The sequence below is a fragment of the Lipophrys pholis genome (genome assembly GCF_963383615.2).
Source record: "Lipophrys pholis genome assembly, chromosome: 11".
Classification (NCBI taxonomy): Eukaryota; Metazoa; Chordata; class Actinopteri; order Blenniiformes; family Blenniidae; genus Lipophrys; species Lipophrys pholis.
In genome coordinates this window covers 22,091,935-22,117,193 of record NC_137631.1, presented here as the reverse complement: position 1 = coordinate 22,117,193, position 25,259 = coordinate 22,091,935, and the positions used below count along the sequence as shown (strand labels likewise).

The following is a 25,259-nucleotide window of genomic DNA, read 5'->3' as shown; positions in this document are numbered from 1 at the left end:
ACAGCGTGGAAAAAGAACCTCAAGATTTATTTGTAAAGCACTTTCTGCAAAATGCCCTGGAAACAAATTCGAGGGACTAACAACAATAAAACAAAAGGTTTTCTAAAAATAAATAAATAAACAATCTACAGCCTTATAGGGGTTAGTTTCCCATCGGCTCAGTGCGACGGCGGGAGTGTTAGAAAGGCTCTACCTCTACATACACATTAACCCCTCCTGCGTCCAGAGGCGGCGCTGTTTGGTCTGTTGCCCCAAGGAGGGTTGACATTAATAATACAGCACTAACTTCCTGTTGTTACTGTCAATGTATGTGGGGAAACAAAACAAATACAAAATGAGGACATGATTCTATGAAATGGGCTCCTCCTGTAACTTACAGTTACTTCTGTAACTCAACCATCTAAAGAAAATAAAGAAAACACAAAGGTTTCTTCTTTCATTTCCTTCCACAGACTGAAGCATTTTGGTCCTCTTTGACTCTTCTACCCCCACCCACATGCAGATCAGCCCCGAACGGAAGTACAGTTTACTACAACGGAGAGTAAAACAGAAGTGTGCAGCAGTAAAATGCAAAAATTCATTATTTTCTTCTGCAATTGCACTTCACAGGCTCCCACAACTTTCAGCAGCCATGCAAATGTTGCCATAACACCGGCACACCACACCGTCACCTGGCAATCAGCAACGTAAGTGGCAACACGAGAAAAACTGCACAGACTTATCGAAACAATTCACATCAGTTGAAACAACCAACAGGTTCTACTGCTTTTGCCCCATAAGGCACATCAACAAACTTCTGAACAGGAGAGAATATTTGACGTATTTCACAACTAGAACTAAATGGCAAACTGATTGAAATGCATTGTTCAAAAAAACTAAACAAAACAAAACCCCCCAATGCACGAATGACTAAAACCATAAACAAACCCCAATAAGTAACAAACTAGAAATAAAAAAAATTAAAAAAAACAGTTGAAGACGCGGCAGCTTCGGACACCTTCTTCACGTTCTTATCAGCAGCCTGCAGACTGTGTGTGTGTGTGTGTGTGTGTGTGTGTGTGTGTGTGTGTGTGTGTGTGTGTGTGTGTGTGTGTGTGTGTGTGTGTGTGTGTGTGTGTGTGTGTGTGTGTGTGTGTGCGTGTGCGTGTGCGTGTGTATGTGCATAACAGTGAGACAGGGACGAAGGTGGGGGTCATGATAGGTCAAGCTTCTTCAGTTGTGTTGTCAGAGCCTGGAGGTTGCTTGTTGGTGCAATCTGATTGGCTGAAGGGGGAAAAAAGGCCTTGCTGGCCTTTTTTTTAGGACTCCTGAGGCACAACTTCCATCATCTTTTGACACAGAGCCGTTGATGTGACTGCAAAAGAGGAAACAATCCACAGAAAACGAGCTCAGTGATGAAGTTTTTACTGAATTACATCTTTTGACAAAATGAAGATTATTCTGCATCTTTCAGTAAACTTTGAGTGTCAATTTAAATATCTTGTCTTTTTACCAAACATTTATCATAAACAAGGTTACACCACCTTCTCTGATCCCATCGTAGCTTGACTAACACAATAGTGTGCAACCTGTGGCTTCACAGCGACATGCGAGTCTTTAGCCCCTCTGTAAAATGACGAGTTCTATTTCTCAGGAAACGATGTGTGAATAAAAGTGGCTATGGTAGTTAAAATGGCTTAAAAAGGCAAAAATGTCTCAAAGTAGCGACTATTAACTTTACGTTTTTAAACTTTTTTTTTTTTTTTTTTAGGTAAAATCAACTAAAGTGAAGCCCAGTTCGATCAACTTCTTATGTCACAAAAAAATACAAAGTTAGAAATTACTGAAGTCCTCAGATGCTTTTCTTTTGTTTTGCAGACAATTTAGGAAGGGGAGTGCTCGTATTTGGGAGGAAGAAGTTCGGAGGCTGTACTCACAGATTCCATTCAGCAGCCACTTTGGTTTGTTTTGCCACCACACGCCAATGTAGTAGACGGGGATACCCGTGGCGATGATGCCGAAGCCGATGGCACACTCCACCGGAGTCTTCCAGATTGAGACGACGATGAGGAAGAAGCAGGCCAGCACGAAGCTCACTGGCAGCAGAATATTCACCTGCACGAAGAAGATAACGGAAACGCTCAGAGAATAAAAACCGGAATCTTTCAGTGTGCTCCCATCAGAAATGGTTCAACATTTTGGGAAACGAGAAAGATGAGAAAGGTCATATAAATCCTAGGTTTCAAACCACTTTCCACTCAACACTCAGGTTGCCTCTCATATGTTGGAAGTTGTTCTAAATAACAGTGCTCATTCTCTTGCCCCTAATGAACACCATTTGACACGAGTCCAGTTTTAGTTTTTTTAACAGTTTTTTCACACACTTTGACTCTCATGGAGTTACCAGCCACTATCTGGTGTCTCCATCTGATTGGCCAGATATGTTGATATGCAAATGAATGCACAGTGCATGGAAACACATGTTATTGTAGTCCAGTCTTTCGTGAGATGTTTATTGAGCATGCTAATTTCAGGATGAGTATACCTTTACAAATCCCTAAAGACCCCTAAACTTGGAGGTGACGCCTTCCTTACTTCCCACTCATACAAGGTGCAGCTTACTGTCAGATGGAGACACATCCACCAATAGAAAACTGTCTTCAAGACCAAACTGGGAAGGTTTGATAGAAATGAGGACCTGACATAGTTTTGTATCAATAGCAAACTCGAACACCAAATTGAATTCGGAAAACTTTGAAAGTACTTATTGTAAATGACCTCGTGCCTCACCACCAGGGGAATAACTGCTTTAGATTATAGTAATTGTTGATATCAAGTGCCCCTCAAAGAGGGTGTACCCAGATCCTTTGTTCGATTGAAAACCATGATAACTTTTTTTTCCCAACACACAGAGCAGAGCTGTCCTGTCCTGGTCCTGAATCTTTCCATGCCCCCTTGCTTCAGAACCAGGACCGGAGAACCTCGAAGTGGACTCAACCCGTTAGTCTGAATCATAAATCTGTTGAACAGCAGGAATGTGACAGACAAAGAAAGGAGAAAGAAATAAAGTGCTGCAGTGGGACGCGGAGAAATGGGGGTCAGCGGACAGACAGAGTCGCCACTGTCCTATCACACCAACACATCCATCTGCCCCCCCCCCCCCCCCCCACTTCACCACCTCGGGTGGACACACAACACAGAGCCAACTCCAGCTCCAGATTCACCGGGCTGTAATGACTGACAAACACACACACACACAAATAGTTGAAAACACTTTCAGGCAAACAGAGGAAGACAATAGTCCTCTGTGTCGAGTCCTGCAATGACGGCTGTCGTCAGAAGGATCCCTCTTATTGACAAACCTTCACACTGTTTCAGAGAACATTATTCCTCTGGAAGGCTGAACACAAACTTTAAACCACAGGCACTTTCAGGTTGACAAACCTTCTGGTACTTTTTGAGAACAACTCCCCTTCTCTCACTTTCAGTAGCTCCTGCTGTGACATACACCAAGCAGCCATAACATTATGACCACTTATCCACTGAGGCGTGGAGTCACATTGAACTCTGAAGGTTAGGCCACACAACATTAGTCAAACAAGCAATAATAGAGCTGCTAAATACATCACACATTTATCGTTCTTGCAATATCAACATGCACACATACATATTGATAAAGACTCACTGCAGTAAATTATGTTTCCATGCTCTGAAAATTCAAAGTGACCAAATTTTAAATACGAAAGAAAAAGACATTAAAATCATTCTGGTAAACCATGTGGTGAATGACAGTCTTCATTATTTCATACAAGTCAAAATCACACCAATCATTGAATGTTTGTGCCACCAGGTAACAAAAAATCCGGGCTTTAATTTAATATAACTTGCAGAGCATAGAAACATTTTATATATCATAAAATGAATGCGAGGACGATAAAACGAGTGGAATATGCTCTTTCCAGTATAAGTTTGTATTCGAGCAGATTCATTTTGAAAAAGCTGCGATTGATCAATGATTGCTTTTGGTAGACATGTGAATAAATAATTACAATGGACCAGTAAGATTAAAATAAATGACCAGTTTCTCTGTATGACCCTGGCAAGAATAGTTTCTATGTTGATAAATGTATTTCTAGCATGTTGTCAGCTTTTAAAATTCTGATTACAGTTAGAAATCTGTCATTTTATTGTTGATCCAACCGCCTGATTCAGGACTCATCTTCTCTCTTTCTCATTTCCAAAAACAAACAATTCGGCCATTAAAGCACGCAGATACCTCAAAGTTCAACTTCCTAAGTTGGAAAATGGAGCAACTCGGAAACATCAACAAACAAATCTGGCGGGGCTTAAAAATCACTTAACTAAATCCAGGCTTTGTTAAGACATCTGTAGAGATTTGGATGAACATAACCTGTGCAGATGTCTTGGTATGATCTCCTAATGCTGTATGATAACAGACTACTCACTGGCAATGCAAAGCAGACTACAAAAACCTTTATAGTAAATGGCTTAAACTTAGTAAGGTCCCTCAAACCATCCAGTCCACAAAAGTTTTTAACATGGTAATATGATGCTTTTTCCAAGAAAGTGACTCAAGTCACCACAACATGAATAAAACCAGTACAAGTATGCACACAGCCGTTGAGCTGGTTCCAACATCAGCTGACAAGCGTCCAGCTTCTCCTGTCTTTTAATCTGCCATCAGCCAAGACCAGAGGACGGCCAGCAGCCGCTGCAGTGGAAGCTGATACGGCCCCCAACACACCAACAGATGCACCTCTGTTCGTTTGTGCCGCTCTGAATGGATCTTTGTTAGTCCCAATAAACGAAGAGAAAACATTTTTCTGCAGCCAAAGCTAACTTGAGTGGGGGTCAATGGTGGCTGAGACCAGAGGAAGCTTTAAAGTCTCTGCGACTTCGTCTGGGGGGGGAGTTTTTTCTCGCAGGTGCACAATGTCAAGCCTTCTCCTTCGATTGAAATCACTGCATCTGTCTCCTAATGCTTGGTTGAACAGACAGATACTACTTTGCTTCTCAAAGCTGCAAAGTGAAAGCTACAAAGTAGCTTGTCTTCCATGCTGATCACACAAGGCCCGCCACACAACCCGGATCCCAGTCTGTGAGCGTGTTGGAGTGCAGCGAGGCCGGCTCACCTTGATCGGTCGCTCCAGGTCGGGCTTCTTATAACGGAGCCACATCATCCCAATGATCGCCATGGCGATGCACAGCCAGTTAAAGAAGCTGAAGAAGTTGATGACGGAGAAGATGTCGTTGGAGAAGGCATAGAGCAGCGTCATTAAACACTGGAGGGTGGGAGAGAGGAAAAGAGAGAGGAAGGAGAGCCACAAAGACAGAGAGAGGGACAGAAAACAGAGACAGAAAGGAAGAGACAGGAAAAAAAGTTACTTTCATAAATTTAATTTCATACATGAACAGAAACACCCTGATTTAAACTGCAACAGCTGATTAGTCGACGATGTAAACTGAATAACAATGACTCCATATCTGACTTACAATTATGTCCATTTGTTGGCCTAACATAATTTATGTTCTCTTTTACATGCGTAAAGGCTTAAGTTCCCATCCACACGGAAACAGTCTCAGGTGTACTCGCATGTTTTTTTTGTTGGATGTGTTCAATCAACAGAAAGCATAAAGCGAGAGCAAAACGGCTAACCATGGTAAGAGCTGTAAAATACTGACAGAATAGCTCCACCCCTCATAAGTATAAAAGCATGATAAAATATTTAAAACACAGCTAAAATATACAAGCTTTAAAATATTAAATGTGATGATTGTATTAGAAGGCAGCAGCCAGTAAATATGAGATTTAATATCTTTGTGTTGTAAATAATTGATCGAGGGACATACAGTGAATATGAGTGAGGGGAGCGGCGTCAGCAGCGTCGGGTGGATCATTGACAGCAGGCTGGGCAGGTGACCCTCACGAGAACCCACGAAAAACAACCTGAGAAACAAAGAGATATGCAAATTGAAAATTCTTAGTTTTCAGTTGACTTGTCATTTGCATTAAACTCCACTGTTTCCTCAGAGTCTGTGTTACCTGGACGACGTGAACAGCGAGCCGTTGACTGACCCGAAGCAGGACAAACCCACAAACACGGGGATGATCCACGCCATGGGACCCAGGTGGTAGTTTCCGAAATCCTGCAAGACACACACGTACGTTATTTTATTTTATTTAAAAAAATTTTTAAATTATGCTGCATATAAACTTTACACAATTTACACAGAAAAATGTGGCGGACATATATATTATAAATGGAGTCTTATTTTGATTTGCGTAATAAGGCCACGTTCATTGTATTTCTTTATAAATATCAGACAAATGAGTAAAAAAGCATGTCGCAATTTCACCGTTTTGGGTTTTATTTTCAAAAAGATACAACAAGTTTAAGGAAATTTGTCTAATTTTGGGATCTTAAGAAAGAAACATTTCTAAAGGAGCAGCGATTTAACCATTTCCCTCAGTTCTGTCGTCAAACATTTGAACTGTGTTAAACTAAACTGATAACATCACCCAGCAGTTAGGGGCAGCACTGGTGCGCTGACGAAGAAAACGTGATTATCTGGTTAGAAACAGACTGAAGGTTTGAGTACAAACACTTAGTCAAGTTAAGTGTAGGTCCTGCATCTCTGAGCGGTGGTGGATTGTTAACATTAGAGAGTGTAACAGTGGCTGCATGCCCCGGGTGGGTGTGTGCACTAATGTTGGCTAGATTTTCACTCAGACGGCAACAGACTGATCTTGATAGCAGGAGACAGCTGCAGTAACGTTCCTACTATCAGCTTACCACGGCCACAGCCTCCGAGTTGATCATGTCATCAGGCGATAGCGTGGTGAAATAAGCCAGATTGGTGAGAACGTACACGACCGTCACGATGGGCAGAGAGATGATGATGGCTCGGGGGAGGTTTCTGACATAAGGCACACACACAGCAGAGGTTTGAGTCACAGCAAACGTCACCACTTCTCACTTTCAACGCTTCTTTTGTAGACATGAAAAACCTGAGCTTACTTGTAAGGCTCGATCATCTCCTCTGTGACAAAGTTCAAGTAGTTCCTGTGGACAGAGGAGAGGAAATCTAAATATTCAGTCTGTTAGAGAGCAGAACGTTTTCACGCTATCAACATTTGGAACAAACACGTCAATACGTTCGACCCATTAAATGGAACCCTACTGCATTAGATTGTGCTGACAGTGCATTGTATTTCACTTCATTATTGCATACCTGGTGACAACAGAACACAAGTCAGAGGCACCAAAGCACAAAAAAAACTAGACAAAACAAAAAAGGCAATAATTCTGCTTCTGAAATGCTGCAATGTTGCAAACATCTGATTAAAAAAAACAAAAACGGTACCAAGAAGAGAAAGAGCACTGTTACTTGGGTGTGCAAATCGCAAAGCACAGACATTCATTACAGAAAGTCATCAGACATTTCAAAAACATTATTGCATATCGCATGCTTAACTAACATCATGCAGACCTTATCAAGAGAACTTTATCTTTCTATCAGAGTCATAGATTGAGATCTAAAGCAGCTTCCAAAAAGTAAATGTTGTTCAAAGCATAACGAAGATATAGACCTCAAATGAAAGTAAAATTATCATAAAAAGGATACTGACATATGCAATGCGATATAATGCAATAAATGCTATACTGCATCATATTATATTGATAAATAATGGTTGACCAGAGGAGTTAAGGGTGGAAATAAGAGCCAAAGACAGAACAAGTCGAACTCAAGTTACAGAAATATTTACGGTGAATCAATGTGAAGTGAAGGTGTAAGCTAATCAAATGCTAAACTGAAAATAATCACTTTAAGGTTTTCTTTGAAGACATTTATAAAACTGGCTTCCCTGATGTGTTCTATAGTTTTTGGACAGAGTTGATGAATGACGCATAATCAGTTTTATTTAAAAAGAAAAATAACTCCTGCTGCTAAAAGATCCTTCAGTAACCAGCAGCAGATCATTTAATTGTTCATGAAGGTTCATAGATAACAGGACCGTTGGGAAAACCGCTGCTCGACTCTTGTCCATTGGCAGCTTTATATGTCAGAAGGGGCTTAAAATGAATTCAAAGCGTTACTTAAAGACAGTGCAAAGCAGCGCGAATTGGACTAAAATGCTCTCTGCTTTTAGTTTAGTTCAGTCTCAGATAAAAATCTGGCAGTATTTTTGATTTTTTTTTTCCTGTAAGTCGGTAAGACACGCCATACAATGACAACTTTGCTCAAGACAGAGGCACTGACCACTTTCTCAGCCTCTTTTCAGCTTATTTTTGTATTATTTCTGTAGTTGAAATAACAATTTTTTCCCCCTCACATTGGTAATGTGAAAACTAAAGCTTGGCTCCAAATTACTATAATCCCAATACATATTTATACAAGTTATTTACTCTATTTAGTCTTTCTATCCTGAACAGTCATTCAGAATAGTTCTGATGTTTCCGTAACTGCTGATTCTATTCCAAACCTTACACATTTTTTTTTCACATTATGTGTGAATAAGTAACAGGAGAAAAGAACATAGCACAAAGACGTTAACATCATCTACATAAATGTTTGTATTCATTGTGATTATTATGTCCATCAGCTCTGCACAGCATTGTTATAATTGTTTACTTTCTGGAATGATTGACTGAAATATGCACTAACTCACCAGCCTCCGTAGGCAAACAGGCCGCTGTAGAGCGCCAGACCAATGTTCCCAAAGTCGGACTTGGAGTTCTTGAAGGAATTTTCTGGCAGAAGTCCGTCTGTGTCACCTAGGGAAGACAAAATGGATTAAAACTAAAAAGAACAAAAGAAAAAACTAATAATAAAGACAATAACCGACCCCCACCCATGTCGATATTATTGCCATCAGATCCCTGCAGGCAGGTTCAAAAGGCAGACTGAATGACACCGAGATATTTAACAATGATCCCTATGTGCACCAAAACACAAATATTCGACCTAAATCCTTCTCAGTATGCGGATCAGTGAGGGGCAGTGAAGTTAAGACCAGCTGGGGTGGCTAATAAGAGACCCAGACTCTGAGGCAACAAACAGACAAGTCTGGGACAAGATGGTGTATGGACTTCATTTATATTGTGCATTTCCACCTCTTCGGCACTCTAAAAAGCACTTCACGCATATAGTTAAGGTGGGATGAGTGATGAAACCACAAATGTTGATATTGGAAGACGATCTGTTCTACTAACTGAACTCCAGTTTCCCATAAGTCTGAGCTTCACTGGCTTCCAGTGATCCAAATAAAGTAGCAACACCGGCTGTGTAGGTGATCTAAACTTTGTACCATTATTTGCAGACTGAGGAGTTGGGGGGGGTTCCTAGAAGAACAAATTTCCTGTTTATAAATCCCAATATTTGCTCTACTAATGAGTCACTCTATGAAACACTTCAACAGCAGCTGGTTAAAGACTATGTAAAACAAAGTGACTTTATGAATTAAAAAAAAAGTACACATTTCATGTGGAACTGCTTCAAAGTAAAGGGGAAGTTCTCCAGATTTTGCATTTTCAGAAGCTAATTATAGTCAATGTGGGATACTTATGCCTCCACAGTGAAGCTTCATCGAGTAGTGGGGGCGGGGCATAATAAATCCACACATTTCTATTGGATGCAGAATCAGGAAGTGCAGGACGAGTCTGAATTAGGACCTCAATTAAACGGTAAAACAGAGACAAACAATCACAACAAACTGAACAATGTCCATTTCCAAAATGATAATCGTCTTGATCATTCCATCCACTCAAGAATTTATGAATGAATCTTGGGGTGCTTGACATTTGGGATTTGTGCTCTCTCCAATCTTTGACCCAATTTTAACCAGCCTTAAACTTAACCACTGTTTTTAAATGATTCTCCACAATCTACTGCACCAATGTTTTCAGGCAGAGCGTGACTGCAGGTACATAACTTTTGCAGTTCAGTGAGTTTTTTTACAGTATGTATATTGTGAATGTGGACATCACGATAATTTAGCTGTATGTGTGGTATAGCTCAAAAAGAAACTTATTCCTGATCCCCATGATCAAACTCAGTGTCCTATGTTGTCTTGTGTTTTATTATCTTATTGTGAAGTAATTAGATTTTTACATGTAAAAAGAACTATAGAAAAAAAATTACTTGCATAAAATGCAAGCAGGAATGGTCACAGTCCATTTTAGCTCCGTTCTTTAATATTTAAGTGAAGTGGTTAATCTAAGAAATCATCTGACTGTCTAGATAGGGCTGCTCAGGCTGGTTAATCTAAGAAATCATTTTACTGTCTAGATAGAGCTGCTCAGGCTGGTTTAATCCAAAAACAGTTGGAAAGTATTTGGATCAGTGTGATAACTGCAAATAATATATGTAGCACAACAAGGATATTGTATGTTATCCCCTTCCCCCCTCCCCCTTCAACTTTCTTCTCTCTCTTCTCTTCTCTCTCTCTTTGTGCGTTCCCCCCCGGTCGTGTACGGCAGCCATGCCAACTTCTGACAGAGGAGGCAACAGGAGACTCCAGGTCTCTCCCTGTTGCAAGACCAAAAACTGTTCTGACTCCGAAGGCTCTCAATCACATCATATTGTTGGCCCAAGCTGCCGAACAGGACAAGGGCAAAAAGAAAAAAAAAAAAGAAAAGAAAAAATAATAATAAAAAAAAAAAATATTTAAGTGAAGCATAGTATCATGAATATTGGCAGAAATGCGCATTTTCACCAAGTATTGATGCGTTTATTCACAGATTTCCACAGATACCAGCAACATCTCTTGGTTGGTTAATGAGCCACCAGTTCGTTAGCGAGGACACACTGCAGAGACGAACTTCAGGCCTCAGGAGCTCTCTTGTATTTCACTTCATTTGCGCCACAGTTGGGACGATTTATGAAGTCTTGATCACGACCCCTCTTCTCAGACCTGCAGGTCTCCGCTGGTCCGTCGGGCTTCGAGCCACATTCCTGCTTCCCTCGAAGTCTGCGCATTCTCAGACACGGTGACGGTTGCTGAACCAACAGCCCACAGGCACTGTTGGTACAGGGAGGGTTAGGACTTAGCCAGCGTGCAGTGTGGGAAATGCTCGATTCCTGTGCCGTCTGTCTGAGAGAGCAAATGTTTGACTCGATATCAGTCAGTCGGACGCACGGACATGTGGCCGCAGTGACCTCAGTTCAGGGTAAACCATCTGCTTTGATTACAGTACAACAGTGGTACTCAATATTTTCAGGAAACATCTGCCAGTCGATGGATGCTTATTTAGTTCTGGCCCAAACTACCCGTGTTTGACTTCACTGTAATGTTTAAGCTCATCAGAGATCTGAGAAGGGGTCAAGTGCCTTTTAGGCCTTCACATCACCACATTCTTCCCATCACATATGTCTTAAAGGGGACATATCATGCTAAATCCACTTTTTTAGCCCTTAAATGCATTTTGTTGTATATTTAGAGTGTTTAGAAGTACAGAAAAGTTCAAAGTAGTCTCTTCAGGTGCTCCGTTGATATCTTTATATTCTGTTTTGGTCATATTTTGCGATCGGTTTCGATTTTTCTATTCTCTATTACGTTTTTTGAACAATGACGTCACAGTATTCTCAGCGGAACTGCCAAATTAGGACATCGACACTTCGAGCAATCCGCCATTTTTGTTTCTCGCTGCGATTTTGTAGTCCAACCGAAGTTACGAGAGGATAAGTCGAAATGTTCGGTTGTTGGATGTAGTAACCCACAAGCTTCGTTACACCGTCTCCCAGCATCAGAACCTTTTCAAAGTGCCTGGTTGAGTTTTATTTTTCACAGAAATGTACCCACATCTGTGGGTAAGGTCATTTTTGTGTGCGCGAATCACTTTAAGGACGACTGCTTCAACAACCTCCGCCAGTATAAAGAAGGATTTGCCGAAAGACTTCGTCTGATTGAGCGGTCAGTTCCTTCTATCTATGGAGACGACGAACAGAGCACTTCGGTAAGCTGTATATAACGCTAAAAAGTGTGATGATAAGACGTCCCTGTCATTGTTTTGTTAGCATTAGCAGTTGCACCGTCTTCATATGTTAGCGCTGTGTGCTCGTTTTAGATTATAATGTAACTTCTGTGTTAAATAGTCGTTGTAATACAGGCAGTATTGTAGTAGTGGGCATGGATGGAGAAGTTAGTGTAAATATAGTAACACACCATTGCGTTACATCCATATGAAGACGTTGTTCTGTAGGTGCATCATCGTCATTTTCATCTCGCTCCGCCGGGTCCGACTCTGGCTCCAACATGTATGGCTGGATGGACAAATCTTCCGTTGTTGACATTTTGTAAATAATGTGTGAATATAAAGTTTCTGCGCCGCTAGATAATTGTATCTGTTCTATCAAACTACAAAGATGGCCGAACAGGGTGACGTTGAACCGAGTGTCACCTCTGCAACCTGGAGAGGAGGCGGGGTATGAAGTGTCTCATTTGCATTTGAAGAGACCGCCCCAAAACGAGTTGCTCTCAGAAGCGCATCAGAAAAGGGGTTGAAAAGGGGCCTGTGGAGCTATAATAATGAGGAATTCAGACCCAAGCATTGCAGTTTCGCGTTGTATAGACCACAACTGTATGATTTATATGTAAAAAGGAAGGATTTAAAAGCATGATATGTCTCCTTTAACATGAAAACCGTCCAAAAGAAGGAAGTTGGTCTGAAATTACTGAGAGACCACGTCAACAAACACAGTGACTATTGTTCATTTAAAGACTTTATTTATTTACCGTTCAAGCATCCTGTTCTAATCAGAGTGACGCCTCATTTGTTCTCACCCTGCAATGCTCTTTGAAATCTAATTTTCCCCCCATTGCTGCAAGTGACCTCCGATATCTGAGCTTTAGGATGATTTTTAATGAATATCTAAGTTTTTAATAGAAAAATGGGAAAGACATTTATACCCGACTGTGTTAAAAATGTGTTTGCAGTGTTTCTCTTCAGTGGATTAAAATTGATCCTCCTTGTAAGATTTTTGTAGATATCTTCAAAGTTTCAGAGATTTATCACTTTCTACTGGATGGATACATTCATTCATCAGCCATCTTTTCTCCTCTACACCTTTAAATCTTCTTTTCCCTCCACGTACTCCCCAGGCAGTAAAGCATGCATGAACGCACACACACAATGAAATATACGTGCACACTTGTGCTGAGCTAACACAACAGGAATACTCATAATCCTGATTCAATATTTTGTGTGTAAATAAGTAAAATGAGAGGCTGGAATTACACATGGCTCCAAAGCTAAACAGGTACTGAATGTGTGTGGTTCATTTAAATAAGAAACCTGCTTTACTTTTGTGGTTTGAGCTCTGTCTAGTAGCAAATAGGTTTAGTGTAGGGTTATGGTGGATCAGTTAAATGGTTCTGCATGGATTAATCTTCCCCTGAAGACTGAGATAAATCAGGTATAGAGATTATTTGTGGAGTGGGAGGGGCCCACTTCTGAATGATTCATTGTAAACAGACACACAGTTTTTCTACGCATGTCAGAGTAGATGAAGCACTATGACATGGAGGATTACAGAGCATTTGAATTCAACAGAGATTTTCCAACAAAATGTACATTTACCACACTATAAAACTGACAGGGCCTTTATGTTTAAAAACACTTCAAAAGGCCACTGAATACCGTGCATATTTTTTTATTACAAACAGCACCAACTAATGGCCTGACGTGCAAACTGCAGTATTTAATGTTTTCGAAACGTTTCAGTCTGAATGTGAAAATTCCTTGAAACAATAATGCAAAAACTTTGCAGTTTCCCGTCGATTGTTCTTGTGAAAACAGGCTGATTCACGAGTGATGCTGATGTGTGAACAATCACAATCAAGTTGTCCACAACTTTGTAGACAACTAAACAATATTAAACAATGCACAGACATTTTTAGTGTTACTGTGCATATGATGTTTTCATATAATAAATCTACAAAAACAGTAAATGGACTGCACTTTTGGGGTTCAGTGTCTTGCCCAAAGACACTTTGGCATGTGGACAGGTGGCGATGGGAATTGAACCTGCAACATTCCGATTGGGAGACGACTGCTCTACCAAACGCGGCATGCCACCCCTACAATGCCAAAAAGTCATGTTTCCATGAATGAATATCAGCTGGTGACAGTGGTTGCTATGGTGATTCTCAACCGAAGTAGAGGAGGACAGAATGGTGATCATTATCTAAGAAATACAATACAAAGTGTTTTTCTGTGAGTAGCCAAAACCTGTGGCAAAGATTTTGATATGATTAGTAACACTTGGGAAATATTACGGGAGAGGCACACTGTTTGTTTTTGACCAGAATTCCTAGATATCCAAATGAATGGAAGTCAAATGGAGGTTCTTCTGGCACATTTTGTACACGGGGGGGAATTAATAAACATCATGACGCAAGAACGCACTGGAACAAAGGGGGCAAAATATATTTGGAAAGTATAAATCAGAGTGGATGAAATACCTTCACTCTAGTAAAAATATTCACATACTAAATTAAAAAGATCACAATTTTTAATAAAACTTATACTGTGAGTTTGTAAAAAAAAAAAAAAAGAAAGAAGTTTACATATGCAATAATCATTTAAACTTGAAATACAATTTGTATTTACAATTATATGTGAAAATAAGGCTTCAAAAGAATTTGTTGTTTTGAAAGAACAGTAAAAAAAAAATTATAAATACTGAAAGTTTGAATTGTGAGTGTGTGAAAACTGTAAAAATATAACATATTGGTCGAATAAATAAAGCCTCCTGGCATTATTAAACATCGATACATGTTTCAACTATACGAGATAATTAAAAGAAAAATTAATGCGTGGATAAGCTACCTAAATATTAGTAATAGTGATCGGGTGCTTCAATTCTTAGACATAGGTATAGTATTTTTAACGAGTGTGTGACTTTGGTGTTACAGGGAGCGTGACAGGATGAAACTCGGCCGGTCACCAGATCAGGCTCTCGATAGCAAACGGTGACCGTGGCTGTAAGGCTGAACGAGAAGGGCTTTATTGGGCTAATCAGATTATGCTGGGTTCTAATCTGAGTCCCAGAGGTCTGTGGCCACACACAGGACACATCACTATACTCGTTGACGTCTGAATGCCTCAAACCCATTTACGTCAGTGTTTCTAACCTCGACCTTAAAAGTCAACTCTTTGTTTTTGAACTGCCATTTTAGGCTTTGAAGGGTTCAAAAGTGTCCGTGCCGAGTACGACGATTTAGAGCAGTGGTTCCCAGCCTTTATTCTCAAGCTAAATGAAGGGCTCTCAAAAGGCTGCTCACCATCATTTTGGACTGAGATTCACCATAATACTACAATGAGCCAAACTCAGATTGGCAAACAATATATAAAGCAGGATCTTTCAAAACATGTATAGATTTGATATCTTCAGATCCATTACCACCCCACACCCTCCCAGACAATATCATTTACAGTAGGTGCTATATTTGCATGAAAACAGATACGTGAGCTTAAAATGTCATTGCCGTTATACTTCCAACATGCTGCAAAGTGCTTTTGGACTTCAATTCATTGGAGTGTACCGTTATAAACCACAGTACTCGTCAAATACAGAGAAGAAGAGTTTGTTTTTTCTGAGAAGAAATAATGGTATATTGAGTTTTTGGGCTATTTAACAGCACCCAAAGCACTTTAGATTGTCATTTACCTTCATACACCAATGGAGAGGGCTACCATGCAAGTCACTCAGTCCACTGAGAGCAGTTCAATGTTTTGTTCAACACCAGGACATATTAAGGAACAGATGGGGGTCTGAACCTGCAACCTTCAGGTTTAGAAATGACCTGCCCTACCAACTGAGCCATAGAAACCATATGAAGACAACAATAACTGATGGTGATGGAAGGAGGTAGCATCAATGTTGATATCGATAAAAAGGCTCAGGCAGCATTGGAGGTGGTCCATGAGGCTGTTAAACACCACCATGCGTCACACAACTGCACTCTTACAACTTTCAGCATTTGTTATTGCTTCTGACCTCAACAGGGCCCTCCAACGTTACTGGTGGTACGGCAATGTTTTTCTGTTGTCCAAAAGCTTCAAGGAGATGGACAGAAATACAGACGAAATGAAGGCAGAGTATAGACTGAATGTTTGGGCACATCTGTGTGTGCATCCATCTATGCTGCAATAGCAGCGGCCCATCAAGGCATGGACTGAACATCTGGTGGAAAGTGTTCTATGCTTTCTGACAAAAACAAGTTTGCAGCAGTTCCTTTGTAGTCCTGGAAGTCGTGAGGTGTGACTACAATAGCACCACAAGTACAGCTGAGCTTTGACTGCCCCTGGCATTGTTGCCAGATCTCAGATTTTCATTCTTTAAACCACTTTTGATCGAAACTGAGCAGAACAGATGCAGCTTTAGAGGTTTTCTCGTCCAGTTTTCTAACTTAATTGTCAAACCAACTTTAATCTTTACACACAACCAGTTTTCTGCTTCAAACAAATCAATTTTGAAGACGAAACGTTCGCATGGTGTCTGATGTCTCCCAACAAGCAGAGCGTTCTTTGATAAACATGTCATAATGCTATGGCTGATCTGTGTTCGTGTTTCTGAAGTCAATGGTTCCTGCACGATCTACTTTCAAGTTGCACCGCCAACTACCGCAGTCGGAAAGACTGCAGGTAAGTTTGTTTATATAATCACAGCTAAACACAGAGTTCTACTTCTGAATTCAGATGACACAAAGAGTTTTAGAGAAACCGTTATTATAAAAAATGCATTGACAGACAGGCGTTAAACATCAGATAACAGGCACCGGAGTAAATACCAGACTTGAACTCATGCTTGGGAAAGAATCATTACAAATCTGGAGAATCATTTTTCACGTTCTAGTTGCAACCCAAAACAAGAATTATGACAGGTGAGGTGTGCACTCTACTTATCTGGATTACAATCAGCTCAGGGTTGAAATGTAGTGGAAATGCAGAACGCAGGCCTGTTGTTTACATGAGATCCGAGAGATCCACTGCAGCTGACTGAGAGCAACTGTGTTTTGTTCTTCGTTTCGAAAGAGAACAAAGCTTCAGATGCAACTTTGTAGGTACATAAAAAGGTGGTTGAAAGATAAATCCTGGAATAAATCCTGAAGCAAATATGCATCATATTACAGTCTTTGATGCAAGATGTATAACAGTTAAACAAAGGCTCAGGCTGCTACTTTATTTTTGTACTTCTGATTTCTGCCCCAGATGTGTAATAGTGTTGAAGTAACCACGAGAAATGCGATCAGTTGTCAACACAATCGAGAGCAGAAGGGCTCCATCTGATTGTTGACTGTATGACATACGTTTTCACAGTCAAGCTCATCTTTTGAAACACATATTTCACATTGTGACATCTCAATGACGATATTTTTACGATATGTTGCGCAGGCCTGTTACTGAGCCATATAAGCACCTGAAATTCCTATTGATTATTTTTCTAATGCCAAGGAATCATTGCTACAGTAATCAACTAACCACTGTATGGCTGCTGAGACGAAAATTCCCTTATACTGTATATACCAAGGAATATGCTTTGACATATGACAGCGCTCTTTTCTCATGAGAAATCAGCAACGTTTTCCCATAATTAAAACCCTGCAACTCCGCCTCCATCGTGCATTTATAATAGCAACTAACTCGCTCAAACAATGGTTCATTTTTATGTTGCACAAACTATAGCTAATGTTAGCGAATTCTAATTGCAAGTGTTTCCCGCTTGAGTCACACAAACTTCAGTTGGATTTGGTCTTTTAAACAAAGTGTGATAAAACTAACAAATTCTTGCAGAAAAAGAAACTTAAAAGAAACAGTTGTAGTTTAGTAACATTAACTTGTGAGATTTTCAATCATTTATAGCTAGTTAGGAGTGAATGGCACAAAGCTGATTTACTTATGTCCAAAAATGAAGAAGATATTTTAATATTTGAAAAAGGAATTCAGCAGAGTAGTGGTAACTGTGAAGGGTTATGTAGAAATAACTCGCAGCACTGTCCAGTGGTTGAACTGATGTTTCTACTATGGTTTAGATCCTTTTAAACGCTTTTCTGTAGCTCTAGTGTTTTCTCACTGCAGATGTGAGATTTAAAATTTACTGGGAGGGGAGGGGGTTGCCGTTTTTGTTTTTATTGCATACGTGTGTGTTTTTTCGGTAATTCTCTGTTCAAATGCTACCAAATGGCTGTTTACAATTGGTCCTATATTGATAAAACTGAACTGAACAACATGGTGTTCTTCTTAATTGATGCATTCAACTTAAATTGTACACTTTCAAATAAACAACTCCATAAGCCACCTGCTCTTTATTATAAATCTTAGATAGTTTAACTTTTCATATTACATAAGGTATACTTAAAGGTTACAGTATGTAATATCTCCAGTTTACAGAGAGAAAAATAAATATCTAATAATGCTAACAGCCTGTTTAGTCTTGTAATACCACTTTGTACCACTAGATGTTGTAGTGAGTCACTCTAGAAAACTGAACTGAAAACTGATGAAATGTTAAGGCACAATTACTCACTAGTGCCACCCGGGGCATTAAAGTGGTATTACTCGATACACTGTGTAAGAGTTGCAGCTGAGCTAAAAACAACAGCCTGTAAATTTTGTTTTCTCTTCTCTTTCTTAAGTGTGATGAAACTATGAGCCCTGGTTTGAGTATTGCACTTGCAGTTTTTTTTTTTGCCACCAGATCTGCTTTTATCTGATGCCTCTGTTGCTCTCGGGGAAGTAACACCAGCAGACAGGAGCAAGGGCAGCTACAGGAGGCACCATCATGCAGGCAGCAGGGGGGCAAAATAAGCCTGCAGTCTTTTACATCATTGGAGAGGAAGCAGGGGAGTATTATGTCACATTAGATATGTTGAACAACAGACCATAGTGGTCTAATTTCATTGGCACAAATCCAGTGAACCTCAAAGTCTTAAAGGTGAACGAGGCACAACGTTCCTGTAGGGGGCAGAGTTCCAGTTCTTGAAATTTTGGTTTACCCCTTGCAATGGCTGTTGCTGAATGAGGCATGAGACGCTGCCTGTTTAAACAGGCTGCAAAAGTTTTTCTGTGACGCAGACTTGGAGTGGATGGCCAAATGAAAGGAGCTGTGTTCTGCCTCAGAGTTTGTTGTGTGAGGGGGTTTTCCCCTCTTTACGGACCTCTTGCTTCTGGCTACACTTCACTACATCCTGTAGTTGTAAAGAGAGTCTGGCTCGCCTGCAGGAAGCCAAAATCAGGGATTCATGTTGCATAAGATCACTGCAGTTTGATCAGAGCTCACAAATTGCTCAAATATCCTCAGTTTTTAAGAGGATTTCTTTGCCTAAAGCATCGCTTTCTCATTCGTTTTTTTTTTTTTTCTAAAATAAGATTAAGTCATCTAATTTAAGAATTCCTCTGTATGAAAAAGGAAGGAGTGTGAGTGAAGTAATTTTAGAGAGAAATACAACTTGTGTGCAAAGCTAAATACTTCCTCTTTCCTGTGGTGTGGTGGCAGCAGACTGCTCCACCCTCATGGGGGTGTTTCCTGCACAAAGCATGTCCTGCACGTGGTAGGCGTTTATAGAGCACGCTGCCGGTACAGTGTAGGGCAAAATCTGATTCCACGTGCTTAGTTTACCAGTCATCTGCAGAGAGGAGCCTGGTGCAAAGTCTTTTTCAGACACAGAAAACATCATCTGGATGTGTTTGGCTTTAATTTTAGTTTTAATGGGGCTTCTTTCATTCCCTAAAAACACAAAAGTAAAAATTGTGGATTCAAATTTGAGAGGCTGATGTACAATCTAAGAACATGAGACAAGGAGTCCTTTCAATATTGGTGAGAAATACAGAGAGCAAGCTGGGCTAAAGAGAATAAACTATCTTTAGGTTCTTGTATTTAAGGCCGATCATCGTGATTCTCCGATTTAAGTTTCTTGTGAAGTTTGTATACTTTTCTGCATGGATTCGGCTGTGATATCAGAACAATTTAAATGATGGCACCTTATTCAGAGATGAAATACATATGGATTCTTTTGCATGTTTTAACCTTACTTGAATTTTGTCAATGTTTTTTTTTTTGAATATAGGAAAATGTTTTTGTTTGTTTTTTTTAATCCTCATTTTGCAACGTTTCTTCTCATTCATTTGGTTTAAAAATTCAAACATCTATTGATCCATCCTATTTACTGCGTTATCCACCTCAGAGTGTCAGGCTGCTGGAGCTGATCCCAGCTGACCATGAAGGCACCATGGAAAGGTCGCCAGTCCACCACAGGGTCAACGCACATCATATTCACCAAATTACATCAAATGCATGGTTGCGGACTGTGTGAGGAAACCAGAATAGTGACTGGAAAAAGAAATCATTCATGCGCAAGAAAAACATGCAAACTCCACACAGAATGGCCACGAAGCACAAACTGTGAGGATCCTTTAACTGTGAGGTGGGAGTTCTCACCACTACACGAAACGTGGTTTTAACGTGGCCGTCTTGCCCACAGGTGCAGTGTGACGGAGGGGCAGTTAAAATCACCAGAATGAAGCTTAAAACACACGAAAACGTAAAACAGTTTCAGGCTTGTGCAGTGTCAGGGTACCTCGGCCAATCTTGACGAAGCCGATGATGATGATGAGCCCGAGCGCCAGAAGTTTGGCTGCGGCAAAGAAGTCCTGCACCCTGGTGGCCGCCTTCACGCTGTAGCAGTTAACAAAAGTCAGCAACACTGCAGAGAAAGATGGAGAGAAGGTGTGAGACTATTGGGATTCCCCTGATCTTTATAATAAGACATGCAGCTGAACTCCTCACGCAATCTGAGTCAGAACACAGTCTAATGTCTGGCAAATGTCTAGTCATTTCTTTTGGTTATTTCTATTCTTTTGGTTATTTCTATTGTTCGTTTCTTTCCTTGCACTGTGGGCTTGTGTGTGGGTATAGGTGTTTATGTCTGTCTGTAGGTACGTATGAATGGACATGTATGTATATATATTCTATGTGCTGCACAGGGCGTGTGTGTGTGTGTGTATCTATGTATGTATGTAAGAGATGGAAGGAAGTAATTATGTTATTTACTTGTGACAAGGGGTGAGAGTAAATAACTTCTTCTCAGTCCTTTTCGAATACTCATCTGACGATGTTTTTCTTGATTTATTTTATATTATTATTACTGTTATTCATTTATTTGAGAGGAAAACTTTGTTGTTAATTTTCTTTTTTCCTTATTTGTTTTCGTACCTTATTCGAAATAAACATTTCAATCAATCAATAAAGACCACGAAACATCTCATACTAAGGCTGAACCTATCGACAGATGTTTTCACACGTTCTTAGTCAAAGTTTAAAGAAGATAAAAGTTCAGAAAGAATTTTGTTCCTGTGTGCAGACAACTGTGTAGGTTTCATTTTGTTCCAGCAGTCCACCTTGAGACATAACCGAGGTGTGCACGTGTCTCTGGGACTTTCTCACAACGCAACGTGAGCTGCAGAAGAATTCAGAGACTGTAAACAATTTCTTTACTGTCAGATTCCCTCCACCGTCCCCCCTTTTGTCCTGTACAGTGCTGGTATCCAGTGGGCTCCGGCACACATACACAAACTTATTCACAGAGAGCTGGTGAAGCGGCCCCTCACCTCGAACCCCATTAAAAGTACTTATCTAAAGCAGCAGGTCCCTTCAAAGCTCCTAAATCAGGTCGGGGCCACAATAGAAAGACGAGACAGCACAATGAGGCTCTGTGCTCAAGAGAGGGCAAGTGAAGGGAGGGGGGGATACAGTAGAGGGCTAGACTCACACTTACTGCATTTAAACTCAGATTAACAAGCATATCGATATGTTAGGTTAGCATTTATGTAAATATGGGTGAGCACACAATTCAGTAAATGTGAATAAAGAGCAGAATTATAGAAATCCCTACATACAGTAAATGGGTCAAATGGAACAGTAACCTGATCCAAAATAGACTTATGAGGGTTTGTGTGTGTGGAAGTTCAACCCTCAGTAACCCTGAACACTTCAGCACTGCCTTATCCACACACACACACACACACACACACACACACACACACACACACACACACACACACACACACACACACACACACACACACACACACACACACACACACACACACACACACACACACACACACACACACACACACACACACACACACACACACACACACACACACACACACACACACACACACACACACACACACACACACACACACAGCTTTGTCATGTGAGCTTGGTCAGGAATTAGCCTTCAGTCAATGTGAAGATTAGGTACTAGAGTTATGAGATGGGTGCCACTACACGCACACGCACACACGCACACGTACACTTGTGTTGCATGTAATCATGTATGAAGTGTGTGAAGTTAAAAGTATGTGTGTGACTGGGCGTTGGGGAGGGGGTGTTTTTTAGACAACTAGCTGAGATTGGCGCTAACAAGCTAAAGTAGCCCCTAATCCAGAGTTAATCCAGTTCAGGCTCCAAAGCAAGCTGCAAAACAGACTGTGTGTTTGTGAGTCACATTCAGATTTTTCGGTATTGTCAAATGAATGTGCAGAAAACATTAACACACACCTTTAACTCGTTAGTTTAAATTAGATTAAGCAAACTAGCGCTATAATAGCATGTCCTTTTAACTTAATGTTAGACAAACAGCATTTTTGTCTTTATAGGGGACTTCTTTTTATGTCCTTTTAGGGGACTTCATCTTCAAATGTCTTTTTAGGGGACTTCATCTTCAAATGTAAGACAAAGGACACATTTTACAGCAAGTTTCATTTAACTTTATTGTAAAACCGCAACTTATTGTCATTTTGTCAATTATTTTATCAATTTTTAAGACATCATAATATCAGAAAACTGCTGGGGTTGCATTTTTCCAAAGTATCCGATGGAGCCTGAAATACCACAGTGTGAAATTAAAGGTTTTCCATATGAATGAAGGACTAAATGGACTAAAGAAGTGCTTGATCCATTTGAGAACACAAAATAGAAGAAGTGAGATATATCTCTCTATAAATCAACAAATTAATGCATTATTTCGTGATGTTGTGCTGGTGTTTTTTGATGACTTGCAGATGAACATCATGAAGTTGGAATCAGACAAAAAAAAAAGAATCATTCCAAAATATACAAAAAAAAAAAAAGAGAATCGTTAGGTAATGTGAACTTTTCAGGTAAAACCAGAATAATTCAATTTAATGTAATCATCATAAAACTTCTGAAAAGAACAGAAAGGCTTAATTTATTTTTACATTTTTTTAAACATTGACAATTCGCTTCAGAATAATAGCTTTTGGTTCAAAATAAAAGCCGATCTTCCATCTCCAATAAAGATAAAGCGGTCTGGCTTTGAACTTGGCTTTCAAATTTTGTTGTATGTGATTTTACCGACTCTCACAATATAGTAGAATTTTAAGACTTAAAATGAAATCTAAATTCATTCATTCATTCTTATAAAAATGAATACATGAGGGCCAGTGACAATTGGAATATTTACTTAAAAATTAGAATGTTATTTCTTAAAAAAAAAAACTAATTTTTTTAAATTCTACAATGTCTGCTCAAACCGAAGGGGGAAAAAACAATAATTTGGCATTTTAAGTAGCTTCTTTGTGAATGTAAATTAACCAATATGGTTTGAAGATATTTTCAAAATACATTGTTTTGAAGACATAATATATTAATAATCCTATAATACATGAGCTGATGTAATCACGCGGGATTTTTTTTTCACGATCACTGTACCACGCCGCCTAAAAGTTGCATCATCCCGGCTCGACTCCGACTTTACTCACTGATGCAGAGGCAGGCCACCAGCTTGGCCCCGGTCTCCGGCACCGGGCACACCGGGAAGATGGGCTTCAGGAGGTACGTGGCGAACACGTAGGCGACGATGTACTGCGAGGACGGCCGGATGATGAGCAGCTCGATCCAGAGTTTGAGGAACGCCGTCAGTGAGCCGTACACCTCTAGGATATAGGCATAGTCCCCGCCGGACTTGGTGATGGTGGTGCCCAGTTCCGCGTAGCAGAGGGCTCCCACGGTGGAGAACACCCCGCACACAGTCCACACCACCAGGGACAGACCCACCGAGCCGGCCTCCTTCACCACGCCGGTCGGCGTGACGAAGATGCCCGAGCCGATGATGGTGCCCACGATGATGGCCACGCCGTTCATGAGGGTGATGGTCCTTTTCAGAGCGACCCCGTCCTCCTCTCCCGCACCTGACGCCACGTTGCTGAGGCTCTTAACGTCGCCTGCCGGTGTCCCGGCCGGGCTCGAACCTGCGGACAGCATCCTCTCCGTGAGCTGCTTGTCCTCCTCTCTCCCTATGGAGGAGTTGGAGTTTCTCTTCTTCAGTCCTGACATCTGTCTGACTTGCTTCCTCTTTTCCGCGAAGCTTCCCGTGTCTCCCTCCGGTGTCGGTCCGCTCAATGGTCTGATGCTCGAGTCGGGCTCCGCCACGAGGATTCCTCGGTATGTGTGTGTAGATGCGCGTGAGTCACGGCAGCGTGGTTTCTCTCTTCTTCTCTGCTCTGACAGCGTAGAAAGAAATTGGCTGGCTGGACCTCCTCCGTCAAGGCCGGCCCCCCCTCTCACTAGTGCAGCCTCCCCTCACCTCCTCCCGGATCCACTCCGTTCTTCACCGCCCTCAGGCGACGAGGATCCGGTACTGCAACACCGTACCACGAAGCACCCATTATGTCCAGAGAAGCGCCCCTCCCCCCCTCAAGATAAAGGCATGGTAAACTTTATTGTCCCTGAGGGGCAATTTCGTCCAGCTATGCGTAAAAGAGACATAAAAGAAAACATAATTATCAAAGTGGGTAATTTTAAAGCAGCGTTTTGCTAGTTGAATAACACCTGGATGAATTTCTGTCCTGACACACAGCAAAAGGAGAAGAAGGAAAAAAAACATTCATTATCATTAGAATGTCTGGTATTCATTCAAGTCAAAATTTTTTCCATGCAATATACATACATTCAAATTCAAAATGACAAATCTTCAAATAAGAAAGAAGTTCAATAAATTGCAGTTATTTCACAAAAATAATGTGACTAATATAATATAATATAATATAATATAAATGGGAGCAATAGAGCAGTTGCCATAAGCACATAAACATAAAAAGAAGGGAAACATGGCAAAACAAAAACCCAAGACAGTCAACAAACCGCTCAGGTTCTGAAAAGCAGCAGGTGGGAATTGAAGAGGTACATGAGATTGAAGATACAAAAAAAAAGAAAACACAGCTGGT

At 40.6% G+C, this 25,259-nt stretch overlaps 1 protein-coding gene across 1 annotated transcript; it reads right to left on the bottom strand.

The window, feature by feature from the left end:
• On the bottom strand, nucleotides 1–24,579 carry slc7a5 (solute carrier family 7 member 5). Its single transcript, XM_080476190.1, has 10 exons — nucleotides 23,796–24,579; nucleotides 20,582–20,707; nucleotides 8,672–8,777; nucleotides 7,020–7,064; nucleotides 6,795–6,918; nucleotides 6,044–6,147; nucleotides 5,851–5,947; nucleotides 5,133–5,282; nucleotides 1,917–2,094; nucleotides 1–1,354 (listed from the first exon to the last, which is right to left on the bottom strand). The coding sequence occupies exons 1-10, from the start codon at nucleotides 24,367–24,369 to the stop codon at nucleotides 1,299–1,301; spliced, it is 1,560 nt and encodes a 519-aa protein (XP_080332316.1). The 5' UTR covers nucleotides 24,370–24,579; the 3' UTR covers nucleotides 1–1,298.
• Nucleotides 24,580–25,259: the final 680 nt, after the last annotated feature.